This window comes from Phyllosticta citribraziliensis, assembly GCF_038025025.1.
Source record: "Phyllosticta citribraziliensis strain CPC 17464 chromosome Unknown J3D65scaffold_3, whole genome shotgun sequence".
NCBI classification, from domain to species: Eukaryota; Fungi; Ascomycota; class Dothideomycetes; order Botryosphaeriales; family Phyllostictaceae; genus Phyllosticta; species Phyllosticta citribraziliensis.
The window spans coordinates 1,988,004-1,999,439 of NW_027117340.1; the positions used below are offsets into that span (position 1 = coordinate 1,988,004).

Here is an 11,436-nt window from a genome sequence, read left to right on the forward strand (position 1 = left end):
CCGAAATGAAGCTGGAGGCCATGTTGCTCGTGCGCGCGGGCGCAGGCTCGTGCTCTCTCTTGCTCGTGCTCTCATGCCGGCGCGTCCGGGTACCCGGAAACCTGTGAGATGAGGAGCTCGTGCCTGCACGACGCGCGACCGGGTGGCGACTCAGATCCGCAGCCGACTGAATCCAACAACGATGCCCGCGCCGTCCTGTCTGCGGACACTCGGCACCTGAAACAAAGCGATCAAGCAAGCAAGCGACAAGCGAGACGGCGCTGCGGAGGAGACGACTGGAGCGGTCGCCCCTCCCGTGCAGAACACGCGGAGCACGTGGGTGTGGTGGTGGTGATGCGCGTGCAGCGCAGCGCGGCGGCGCGACGCGGAGCTGCAGGGTGCTGCGTCAAGTGCCCGGAGCAGGACGTGGTTGGTGCGGTCCTTTGGCCGGGTTTGGCAAGTGGATGTGGGTCGATGGGGTGGTGTTCGGCTGTGTAGATGAGGTGGAGTCTGCGGAAGCGAAGTGAAGCGGGCACAATGGAGGCTGGATAGATGGACAGTTGGCTGGGACGAGATGCGGGTGGAAGAATGGTACGACTTGACGCCTGCCACGAGCAAAAGAAGAACGAATTGAAAGAGCGCGGAAATCATAGAGTGTCCAATATCGTAGATGGATGCAAGTTTTCTGCCAGCTGAGCGCATGGTCGACTCTGAATTCGGCAATTGTCCCGCGAATGCATGTGGTCTCCCAGGATATCTCCCCAATTACTGCAATCGTGATATCAGCGGTGCAAGGACAGAGGAATGCATTGTCGGCAGCTACTCGGCTTCTCGGCCGTAGTTGCTTGTATGCAGGGAGTACGCAGACACATGTAACTACATACCAGGTCGAGTGGTACTGCTAGCTGCTTGTCGATGCCAGGTTCCCCACTGTCCGCGCAAAAGAGGCCAGGGACCAGAAGGAGCCGCTGAAATCCATGTCGTACCTTTTTAGCCGCAAGGTGCGTGTCTTAGCGCTTGGACTGTGCAGGTTCTTTCTCTGTCTCAGCTGTGGGTGTACGTACCAGTAGTTGACGGCGACACAGATACCCTCTTCCGAGCAGCTTTGCGCCACTTTGTGATACCTACGCCACCACGCGCGATTAGCAGGAATTATTGGTCAGGTTTTTGATACCGGACGTACCACATGGCAGGTAGATAGAGCATGTCTCCTGGCTCCAGGGTCACCTTCAACGGCTTGGCCAGGTCAGAGAATGGACTAGTCCTTTTGGTCGGCGCATCAGGGTCCCAAATCGGACATGGCACCTTCGCGTCGCCTTCTGCCATGTTGACATCCAAGTTCCTAAGCTGCTCGTCGAGGATAACGTCTTCTGCGTCGCTTCTGCTGGCCACGCCTCTTGGGCCATAGCGTGCGGCCGGTAGTTCTTGTTCATTGACGCATGCAGACTCGACAGGCGGCAGTAGCGTAAAATGCTTACGGCCGAGGACCTGCACGTAGATATTCTCATAGTTATCCTTGTGCAGGACTGTCGTACTGTACGAGTTACCTAGCCAAAAGTTGATGGCGTCCGGTCCTGTTGGCTGCTCCAGAGCGATTCGAGCAAATGGTATATCGGCGGGCACATCCGCAAAAAGGGGCGTGTACTCTCCGCGGAGGTTGTCATTTTCTGTTGTTCACATTTTCAAAAATCAGTCCTCTGCATGCAGCAGCGGCCGGTGGTGTAGGCACGTCATTTGCCGCGAGTTGGGCTTCCTTACGGGTTTGTGCATATCTCCGGACTCGAGGCTCTGTTCCGCGTAGCTCCTGGTCGGCAATCTTGTCCAGGACCTGCGAAAACGGCTCTTCCCGCTCATACGGCTCGACGAATATCAGTCGTCCGTCAGACGTCTGGACAGCCGAGTCGGCATTCCCTTCGTTGGTGATGGCCACGTTGACGTTATGCGCCTTCAAGACCTCCTTGAGATGGGAGGCATTCCATTTTTTTAGGGCATCCCAATGCGCTGCGCCGGATCGTACGATAAAAGGTCTGTTTCTTGCAACGTAGCGCATGAACTCCAGTGGGCTAGGCTCCTCATAGAGCTCATCCACCACATGTGCATTGAGCTCATGGTATGAAGTGATGAGTTCTAAGGGACGAGCTTGATTAGAGGTATGTTGTCGTGAGAGCAGATTTGGGGTTGGGCGTCAAATTCCTGTACCTCGAACTGAGTTCGCGACACGTTGGTCAGACAAGGCCATGATGTGGATGGACGTCTAAGGAATGCCCTTGGAATTCAGTTGAGAGAGAATCGAAAAGAGCATGAACTGCATGGCATTCTTGCAAAACGGGACTACGACTAACCGGTAAAGACCCTGGATTAATTTGATAGCAACTGTGAGTCCAGCTCGCGATGATCGGTGGACGAGAGTTGCCGGCACCGTCACTGTGGAAATCGTAGGATTGGCACTTGGCCAAACAGTCACAACAAAGTCGACGGGAGCCGGTTGGAGATGGACGGTTCCGGTCCTTGCGTTGCAAGACGGGAAGGTTGATCTGCCGTCGACGAAGGAAGTTTGCCGAGCGGCATCCGAAGCTTAACCGTTACATCATTCCGCGTCCGCAGCGCGTTCAGGAACCATTCTCAATCACACCAAACCCCCAAGGACCTGCTTGTCTCGACGCCGAGGCTCGTTGGTCGCCGACCAGTTTCCACAGCATCTTGGACTCAGCGTCGCTGCTCTTTCGATGCCCGCTCGAGTCTGGCGCGCTGTCGCTGGCAGAGGCGTCAAGGATGCCAACCGCCTACTAGCCGGCTACATTAGTGCCTCTCTCATCCTTCACGCCTTTTGGACCTACGGCTTCACAATCAGACCGACTGCTGGCGCGTCAATGGTACCTACCTTGCCTACCTTTGGCGCCGCCGTCCTCATCTCGAAACAATACCGACGCGGCCGCAACATCGAAGTGGGAGACCTCGTTTCCTTTGACCATCCGATGAAATTGGGCGAGGGGGCAATAAAGCGTGTGATTGGTCTGCCAGGCGACTTCGTGTTGCGGGATACTCCGGAGAAAGGCGATGGCATCATGTTACAAGTGGGTTGTGTTTGGACCTCAAAGGACTGGCAACGAGGCTGACGAAAGGTTGGCTAGGTCCCCGAAGGTCACATGTGGGTAGCTGGAGACAATCAGTCCGCTTCAAGAGACAGCAGGATGTTTGGGCCGATCCCGCTAGCATTGGTCCGAGGGAAAGTGCTTGCGCAGTTGTATCCCTTCAAGGATATGCACTGGTTCAAGAACGGAATGCAGGAGCCCGAGGAAGATTTGGACTGACACCAATGGCTATCTGGGACGATTTTGCAAACACGGAAGAACATCGCGGTTCAGAGGTAAGACCTTGACGATGTTTCTTGGCATGCAAGCTTCGTTGACTCTGTACAGAATATCGTCTGACCAGGACAAGGCCTTTAGGTGAAAAGATACGATGCAAAGTGAGGCAGCACAGCAAAACTCACATCAGAGACTGTGTTGTAGATGCAAATATGCGGCCGCTTCCGTTTGGTGGACCCCACGCGACCATGAGCCGTCCAGTGGGTACATGTCTAAGCGACGGATGGCCAAAAGCAAAACCCGGCTGTTACGGAACACTACCTTGTGTTGAGTGAGCGGGGAGAGGCATTGGCTGGTGTAAACCCTTGGTCAACGCGCGAACTCTCTCCACATCTTTCTGTTGGCTTGAAACTTGGGTCTCATGTCGGTATGCCATGAGACGAAGGGACTCATTGCTCAGTGGCCAGCAACGCACACCGACACAGGGCTGTCGAGCCAAGTGCACTTTTTATTTTTGGCATAGCAGGAATGCACTGCCTGGATCCAACCGCGATGTCTTCTCCCGTTCCGCCCCCATCGTGAGCGCACGATTCATGTCGCCAACACCTATGTGACGTTTGGCGGCCAAATAGCTTCCACAGGGGATTACGACCAGACACGGAGAAATCAGGGATGGACTTGGTATTGAATAAGGCTGAATGTGGAGCAGGCTGCGGCTAAGGCACCAGTGGCATCATTGATACTCGATGTTGCGACTCGATGTGTGTAGGACAGCGGCAAATCAAAGAGTGCAAGAGCATCAATTTTATGGAACCACGACCACTCATTGCCGAAGTCAAAACTTGGCAGCATGCAGGTTGGACACCGGTTGTGGATAAAGATGGTGGTCAAGTCGAGCGACTCCTGTGAAGTCATACGGGGGAACAGACCAGTGAGGCTGGCTGTGCTGTGCAGATCAGGCCACTGTCCAGAGGGCGCAGAATGTCATTTACGATGCGAGCAGGAGCAGGAGAAGTGCCGGTGAGGTTGTCTACTTTGCAGACGGATGCGTCGAAGATATCAAGAAGATGGGTACGCTAGAGACGGGACGGTGCGGGAGAGTTCGAGGGTTGTTGGCAACGGGGTCTAGACTTCGGTAAGCGGAAACCAATCAGTGGAGAGGAAGATCTGAAAGCATGACCCCAGAAGTAAGGCGATCCCTCGGACGGGCGGGCCTGAGCGAAGCTCGAGCTGGTCGAGCAGCGCAGCACAGACGAGACGAGGTCGAAGTTGAAACGAGCGAGGCGAGGGCGAAGAAAGGGCGAAGAAAACGGGCGCAGCAACAGCATCAAAAGATGAGATGCATCGATTGAGGCTGCGGTTCAATTAAGCTCGCCTGGCAAGCACCGGCACGTGTTAGCGGGCATGCTGATTGGATTGCAGGCTTTCTTTCTTCTCGCCTTCGAGTCGAGTCGACGACGTGGGCGGCTGGCCCCCAGACAAAGGGACACGGCCCTGTGGCCTTGCCGCCCACCTCTGCTTTCATCTTTATTCGCTGCTCGAGTTACACTGCCAACCATGGCTTTCTCTGCTAAAATTATCCCTTCTCCCTTGTCTCGTCCTTGTCAAAACCCCCAGGCCTGGCTTGCTGTTGTGTCCCTCTTCCACCACTCCACCTTCCTGTTCCTGCGTCACTTTTTCTCCGCCCATTCCTCCCCTGCCCTCCCCGCCCATTCCTCGACCTCATTCTCTTCACCTCCCTCCCGCATTCCCTTGCCTTTCCTGGGTCTCCTCATGGCCAAGGTCTAGGCTCGACCTCAATCTCCCATCGGAATTCTTCCGTCATATTATCGCAGCATGACGACTACCAACCAAGGCGAGGGCGCTTTGTCGCCCGAGCCCGCAAAACAAACATCCGATGTTGAGGCCTCCGACAGGTCAACAGTGCCCGCGGGCTCCAAAAAGCCCGAGCGACTTGCATGCTTGTCCATGATCCCGCCCCGTTGGCGAATTCCCGCAGTCATTGGCCTCACCATGCTCGTCGTTCTTTGCATCGTCCTCAGTACAGTCCTCAGTGTCGTGCTGTCTCGCGAACATCGACCTGGCCGCCACCAAGATCCCGAGGCTTTCAAACCAATAATTCCGCCATCATATCCCCTCGCCATCAAGAACCCGTATCTATCGGCATGGATTCCTGGCGAAAAGGCCCGGTCGCTGCCTTCGTCCAGAGCCGAGTTCTGGACGGGAACCAAGCTGGGATGGTCCGTCATGGCCAGTGTTGACGGCGACGTGTACCGCTTGTTTGGTGTCGAGAATGCGCTTGATTCCGTCAAGACTGCCACCGTGGTTGGGGCTCAGTACACCTCCACGAGGTCCACTTTCAATCTGACCGTTGGCGACGACGTTGGATTCTCTCTCGAGTTTTTGTCTCCAATTTTCCCTGGTGCTGATGACGAAAGTATGCGCAAGCAAAGTCTCCCTCTCAGCTTCTTGACCGTCACTGCATCGTCGAGCTCCAAGAAGACCATCAGGATTTACTCGGACGTCGACCACACCTGGCTCGGCAACAATTCTGTCCCGAAATTCAACTTGACCAAAGACGTGTCACATTCGACGCACGCGTGGTCTTGGGAGCGAGGAGACCCGCGAGTCTGGGAAGAGCGCGAGAACATGGCCTTGTGGGGTCAATTCATTTACTCTTCTATCGCTGAGGACGGTATCAGCATGACTTCGAGTTTCGGCAAGCGCGACGATATTCGCAAGGCCTTCATCCAGGACAAGAGGCTCGAGAACCTCGACGCCGCAGTTCCAAGCTGGAATGATTCTGGAGTTCCGGTCACCGGGTACGCCCACGATCTTGGAAAAGTATCTGGGTCCAAGAGCGTCTCCTTTGGAATAGGCATGACGCGAGATGCAGGAATTCTATTCTACGGTGAAGAGCAGACTTATTACTACCGACACGCGTATCCAGAGTCATCGCCTATCAGAGCCATCGAAGACGCGTTTGTAAACCTCACGTCTACAAGGACCCTGTGCGACAATCTTGATCAAAAGGTCCGCTCTGAATCCCTGGCAGTAGGCGGTCCAAAGTACGCCGACATCACCACGCTTTCCTTGCGCCAAGTCTACGGAGCCCTGGACGTCACGATCCCACGAGCTTCGAAAGACACTTCCCAAGCATCTGTCTACATCAAAGAGATTTCTTCCAATGGCGACATTCAGACTCTGGACATTATCTACCCGGCGGCGCCGCTGTTTCACTGGCTGTCGCCAGAATATATCCGCTTAATGCTCCGCCCACTCGCAATCTACCTCGAGATCGGCCAGTGGCCTCACGATTGGGCAGTCCATGATCTAGGGGATCATAAGTACAAGGGAGGCTATCCAAAGGCCGTTGGACACGACGATGGCCAAAGCGAGGAAATGCCACTAGAGTCGACGGGCAACCTCCTTATCCTCGCATACATGTACTACAATTCTACACAGGATCGAAGCACGGCGCAACAATTCGCCAGCGACTACAAGCCACTATTTACCAAGTATGCTACGTTCTTGCAACGCAACGGATCGATTCCGTCGGATCAACTGTCTACGAATGACGGCGCTGGCAAGCTCGCGAACCAAACCAACCTGGCCATCAAGGCGGCCGTCGGGTTGAATGCTTTTGGCCACATGTACGAGAACACGACCATGCAAGACGAGGCCCGGAATATGGCAGAGAAAATCACTTCGCCAGAATACGGTCTTTCTTCCGACGGCTCGCATCTGACTCTACGATACGGCCACGACGACTCGTGGTCCGTCATGTTCAACCTGTACCCTGACGTCCTCCTCAAGATGAACACATTCAACCAAACCACCTACCAGATGCAGTCGAAGTGGTACCAGCACCTCCAGGCAGACCGATCAGGCCCCGGCGTTTCAATTGATTCCCGCGGAGACTACGGCAGCACAAACTGGATGAGCTTCGCCGGCGCCACCGACCCGGAGAATGCAGCCGGCCAGACGGGCAAGCTCTTCATCAGCAAGATCCACGAGTATCTGCAAAATGAGAGAAACAACGTGCCATTCTGCGATCGCTACTTTGTCGAGGGCAAGTTCGAGGGGCTCGCCAGTCCAAAGTTCCCCCGCGCTTTTCGTGCACGACCAGTCATTGGTGGACATTTTGCTTTCCTTGCACGGCGGCCATGATTTTACGACACAATTCTCATGCATAGCAAGAGGGAAAGGGGTTTGGCACTTTAAACTTGGGAGGTCTTTGGGTTCTGTTTTGCATTGGCCGGTTCGGCGTTTGGTTTTGGTGGTACTTGTTTTGCTGCATGTGATATCCCAAAGAGAAGACTGTGCTAGCCGGACACCAAGGAGGTTTGCCGGCATGCTTTGAGCAAGGGAGAGGACTAGAGACCTCACAGAGCAGACCAACAGTAGAATGAAGACGAGAAAAGCATTTTTCAAAATTAAGCTTTGCTCTAAGGTTATTACCATGTGCCAAGACTGCGTTGCAGGGGTTGTGCTCAGAGTCATGCTGGCAGAAGATGTGCTTCATGCTTGAGTCGCACCGCTTCCACTTCGTCTTGACTTTTGACCTCAACATTCTTTCCACAACCAAAGCACCGGTCACGACCAGGTAATCGGAGAATTCTTTTTGAGTGATGGTGCAAAGACTCAAGACTAACAGGCAAAAGAACCGCGTGCACAGCAGCAATCTCACCACACTCAATCCCGCGCAAAAATTTCCATCCACCACCAACCGCAGTCGACGACATCACCGCTTCAACCTCATCCTCCCACCTTCGCAACCTTGACACTCGCATACAATCCCACCATGTCATCGCCAGACAAGACTCCAGACGCGCCGACCGCGACCATTGCCGCGACGCCCGAAGCAGTCGGCTTCAACAAAACGGCCAACCGGCTCTCCATGTGGTTGCTCTTCGCCTGCCCGGCCATTGCACTACTCCCACCACGCAAACTGGACATTTACACATACGGACTGGGTGCCATGACGCTGCTGTCGGCGGACCATCTGCTGCGGTGGCGGGGCGGTCGGTCGGGGATCCAGTACGCGGGGCGGGCGCTGGGCGCGGACACGCGGGTTGCCATGACGCCCGAGGAGTACGCGGCCATGGAGCGCAGGAGGGTTGAAGCGGCGGCGAACGCGACGTCCATCGACGGTCTGCCCACTGAGAAGGCGCGCGCGGTGCAGGAAGCGCTGCGCGAGCAGAAGCGGAAGAAGAAGGAGGAGGGCATGTTGACGAAGGTGTGGATGGGTGGTGAGGAGGAGGGATGGCAAGAGAAGCGGCTCAGGGAGGAGAGGGAGGCAATCGCGAGGGGCGAGGGCTATGGTGATTTGATCAAAAAGTACTTGGACGAGGCGTGGCCGTGGAGTAACAAGGAGAAGGAGGGCGCCGCCGAGGATGTGGAGAAGGGTAAAGAAGAGGGCAAGAACTAAGGACGGTGGACTGACGGACAAGAATTGTAAAAAAGAGGGGTATTATGGATACATGCAGACGGCGTTCGACTGGTTGGGAATGCGGGCTTCAAAACTCTTGACAACTCTGGGTCAGGATCAAGTGTAGGGACTTGTGGTTAGAAGCGATGCCCCCTGTGATTATCAAATGTAGCTCTTGAGCTGACTACTTCCAGATTCGTACATACTCCTGTGGGCTGGTGATAGACTTGAATCTCTCCTCTTACAACACGATCAAGGAAAATGTTTACTGCCTCCAGCTGCCGCTCTTCCGCACTTTCAATCAACTTGACACTGTCGAAACTACGACTCCGTATCTAACTTACTTCGGTCTTCCACCTTCTACTCCCGGAACACTCTCCTCACATACTGGGAACCTGTACCGCTTCAATGCCGAGCGGAAGATTTTTAGACCAAAAGTGGTGTCAGGGACCATAAACATCAAAGCGTGGTAGCCAACGGCGAGCTTGCTTTCACGATCCCTGGTTTCCATCAACCAGGACCTGAGCTCCCCCAATGCAGGCGATTTCCTCGAAACCCAAGAGCAAGCGCCAGAGGTGGAGTCGTGTCACAATCAACCACCCTTGTTGAATGCTTTCACAAGCAGCAGGCGAGGCAGTTCGTGATGAGCGTTTTCAGGGTCTGGTAAAAATCAGGGAGGCGGTCGGACCAATTACCAGCAGGCTTTCGCCGTCCCTGATTCACTACGTCCTTGTTTGCATGCCTGCGCTTGCAACTGGGTGTACTCCAACCGGAACCAAGGGCTCAGTCGTAAAGCAGTGGCTACTGGGACCGCAAGAAAGCATAAGCCTTGAAATCCCAATCCTACGAGAAAAGTTGGCCATTAAGGCTCATTACGTATCATTCTCTGGCAGGTCCCGGACTTTGAGCCTTCCCGCGGCCCCTTGACGCAACGGTTTTCGTGCAACGGCTATCGAATGGGCTGGTACGATGGTATAGGGGTTCCGAACTACACACGACAGACCCTGTCCCAACTAGTCGGGGCGACCCTTTCGTGTGTCAATTAAACATGATTGGTTCTTATTTGACTTCAACCTCTCTCTCCAGTCGACCACAGTTGAGTGCTCCTGTTAGGTCACGTAAGCGCTGCTGAATGGGCTTAAAAAGGTTTCCCCCTCCCCCCGAGTTTCCATCTTCCTTTTCATCTCAAACTTCTCACACTGTACAAGTCTTGAACTCAGCAAAAGCTACTTTATGACCCACACACACACACAACACACGCCCACACATCTTCAGCAACTTTCAGACTCATCGCGAATTTCCAACGCCTGCGCCGTCATGGAGACCTCTGTTCCTACCCTCAATCCTCAAGAAGCCCCCCAGGAAGACTCCGGCAGACGCGACTCTGGCGTCGACATGATCAGCCCTCTGAAGTCTCCATGTCTCTTGGCCATCAAAAGGGCCACGGCTACGGGCACCCATCATCTTCGCACCTTCCTCTTGTATCTCCTCCGGACCGATCACGCGACCTTCGCCACCAAGCCTGGCGTGTCGTGCCCATGGAGAATCCCTTACGAGTCAACATTGCTATTCAGCAGGATCAACCTACGCCTGGGTCCCTGGGAGAATCTGACCCTGAACCAACGCGCCAACCTTGCCGAGACCGCGCTCCGTCCCGCCGTCGCCCTCGGAATCGCTCCATCCGCAGTCCTCGACCTCATTGCGCGCTTCCAAAGACGCAGCTACATCGGGCCCACGGGTCGCTACAGGGCAGGCTACCTAACCCACCTCGTCAAGTGCCGCGGCCTCGCAGCCCTCGCCGCCAACCTCATTTACGACCGCGAGGTCTTCATTCCGGCCCTCACGGACGACTGGTGGGCCGGCGACGACCAGGTCGACGAAATGGAGTCCCTCAAGACCATCAGGACCAAGCTTATCGCCGCCGTCGCTACCATGGAAGCAAAGTTCTTCGAATCACTGGACCACGATACCGTTGTGCTCCGTCCAGACGCCATGAAGACACAAGCCCGCGCTGGCAGGAGCATCATTCAGCGACTGCGCGGTAAAGAATCTCTCGCACTCTCCCCTGGACCCCTTCGCAATCTCCCCACCGAAGAGATCGAGGTCAACCGCGACGCCAAGTTTGGAGAGCTCATCGAGCAGTGGGAGGAGTGGGAGACGCATGAACCCCACGCCAACCAGCAGTGAACCGAGGGTCGTCGTTTCTGCTTCTGCTTTCAATCTTTCCTCTGTTTGTTGACCTTCATGTCCACGCCTTCTATGCTCACTGTTGTAACCCTTTTGTTCAAGCACAATTTTTCATGTTGCAGGTTCCAGCATTTCTGCTTTTGCTCAAATTCATCCGAAGACAACAAGACGGCCAACCGTCCGCTGCGTTCATCTAGCATATCGCCTTGCACTTTAAGAGCGGAGTTCCCCTTTCTCTCATGTACACACGAAACCTTTCCCCACTTCAGTCCTCAAAGTTCTCATTTGCTACTTGGCAGACAACACGTCCGCCAGACGCGCAGTACTCCGCATCTTGCGCAAGCTGGGCTGTCTCCATTCATCCTACGGTCTACCGTATTCGTCTGGCACTCTGCACTTCAAAGTCGGAGTTGTCTCATCTATCATGTTCACACGCAACCTTTCCCCACTTCAGCCCTCAAAGTTCTCATTTGGGGTTTTGCGACTTGATGGACATCCTGTCTTTTGGACACGGCAGCTTCCGCATCTTGC

General features: G+C 54.9%; 5 protein-coding genes across 5 annotated transcripts; 4 read left to right on the top strand and 1 right to left on the bottom strand.

Moving 5' to 3' along the window:
* Nucleotides 1-880: 880 nt before the first annotated feature.
* J3D65DRAFT_549019 (cupin-like domain-containing protein) lies at nucleotides 881-2,029 on the bottom strand (the record flags this gene model as incomplete). Its single annotated transcript, XM_066796934.1, has 4 exons — nucleotides 881-965; nucleotides 1,044-1,103; nucleotides 1,163-1,646; nucleotides 1,738-2,029. 4 exons carry the CDS (start codon nucleotides 2,027-2,029, stop codon nucleotides 881-883), a joined length of 921 nt encoding a protein of 306 aa, XP_066658031.1.
* Nucleotides 2,030-2,531: 502 nt separating this feature from the next.
* On the top strand, nucleotides 2,532-3,532 carry J3D65DRAFT_266662 (peptidase S24/S26A/S26B/S26C). Its single transcript, XM_066794929.1, has 3 exons — nucleotides 2,532-3,053; nucleotides 3,111-3,346; nucleotides 3,399-3,532. The coding sequence occupies exons 1-2, from the start codon at nucleotides 2,706-2,708 to the stop codon at nucleotides 3,288-3,290; spliced, it is 528 nt and encodes a 175-aa protein (XP_066658032.1). The 5' UTR covers nucleotides 2,532-2,705; the 3' UTR covers nucleotides 3,291-3,346; nucleotides 3,399-3,532.
* A 1,408-nt stretch (nucleotides 3,533-4,940) lies between these two features.
* Nucleotides 4,941-7,740, top strand: J3D65DRAFT_266626 (uncharacterized protein). The gene has a single exon (XM_066794928.1). It carries the CDS (start codon nucleotides 5,124-5,126, stop codon nucleotides 7,455-7,457), a length of 2,334 nt encoding a protein of 777 aa, XP_066658033.1. The 5' UTR covers nucleotides 4,941-5,123; the 3' UTR covers nucleotides 7,458-7,740.
* Nucleotides 7,741-7,833: 93 nt separating this feature from the next.
* On the top strand, nucleotides 7,834-8,978 carry J3D65DRAFT_617492 (uncharacterized protein). Its single transcript, XM_066799555.1, has 3 exons — nucleotides 7,834-7,893; nucleotides 7,952-8,854; nucleotides 8,913-8,978. The coding sequence occupies exon 2, from the start codon at nucleotides 8,092-8,094 to the stop codon at nucleotides 8,716-8,718; it is 627 nt and encodes a 208-aa protein (XP_066658034.1). The 5' UTR covers nucleotides 7,834-7,893; nucleotides 7,952-8,091; the 3' UTR covers nucleotides 8,719-8,854; nucleotides 8,913-8,978.
* Nucleotides 8,979-9,951: 973 nt separating this feature from the next.
* On the top strand, nucleotides 9,952-10,905 carry J3D65DRAFT_601194 (uncharacterized protein; the record flags this gene model as incomplete). Its single annotated transcript, XM_066798018.1, has 1 exon — nucleotides 9,952-10,905. The coding sequence occupies one exon, from the start codon at nucleotides 9,952-9,954 to the stop codon at nucleotides 10,903-10,905; it is 954 nt and encodes a 317-aa protein (XP_066658035.1).
* Nucleotides 10,906-11,436: the final 531 nt, after the last annotated feature.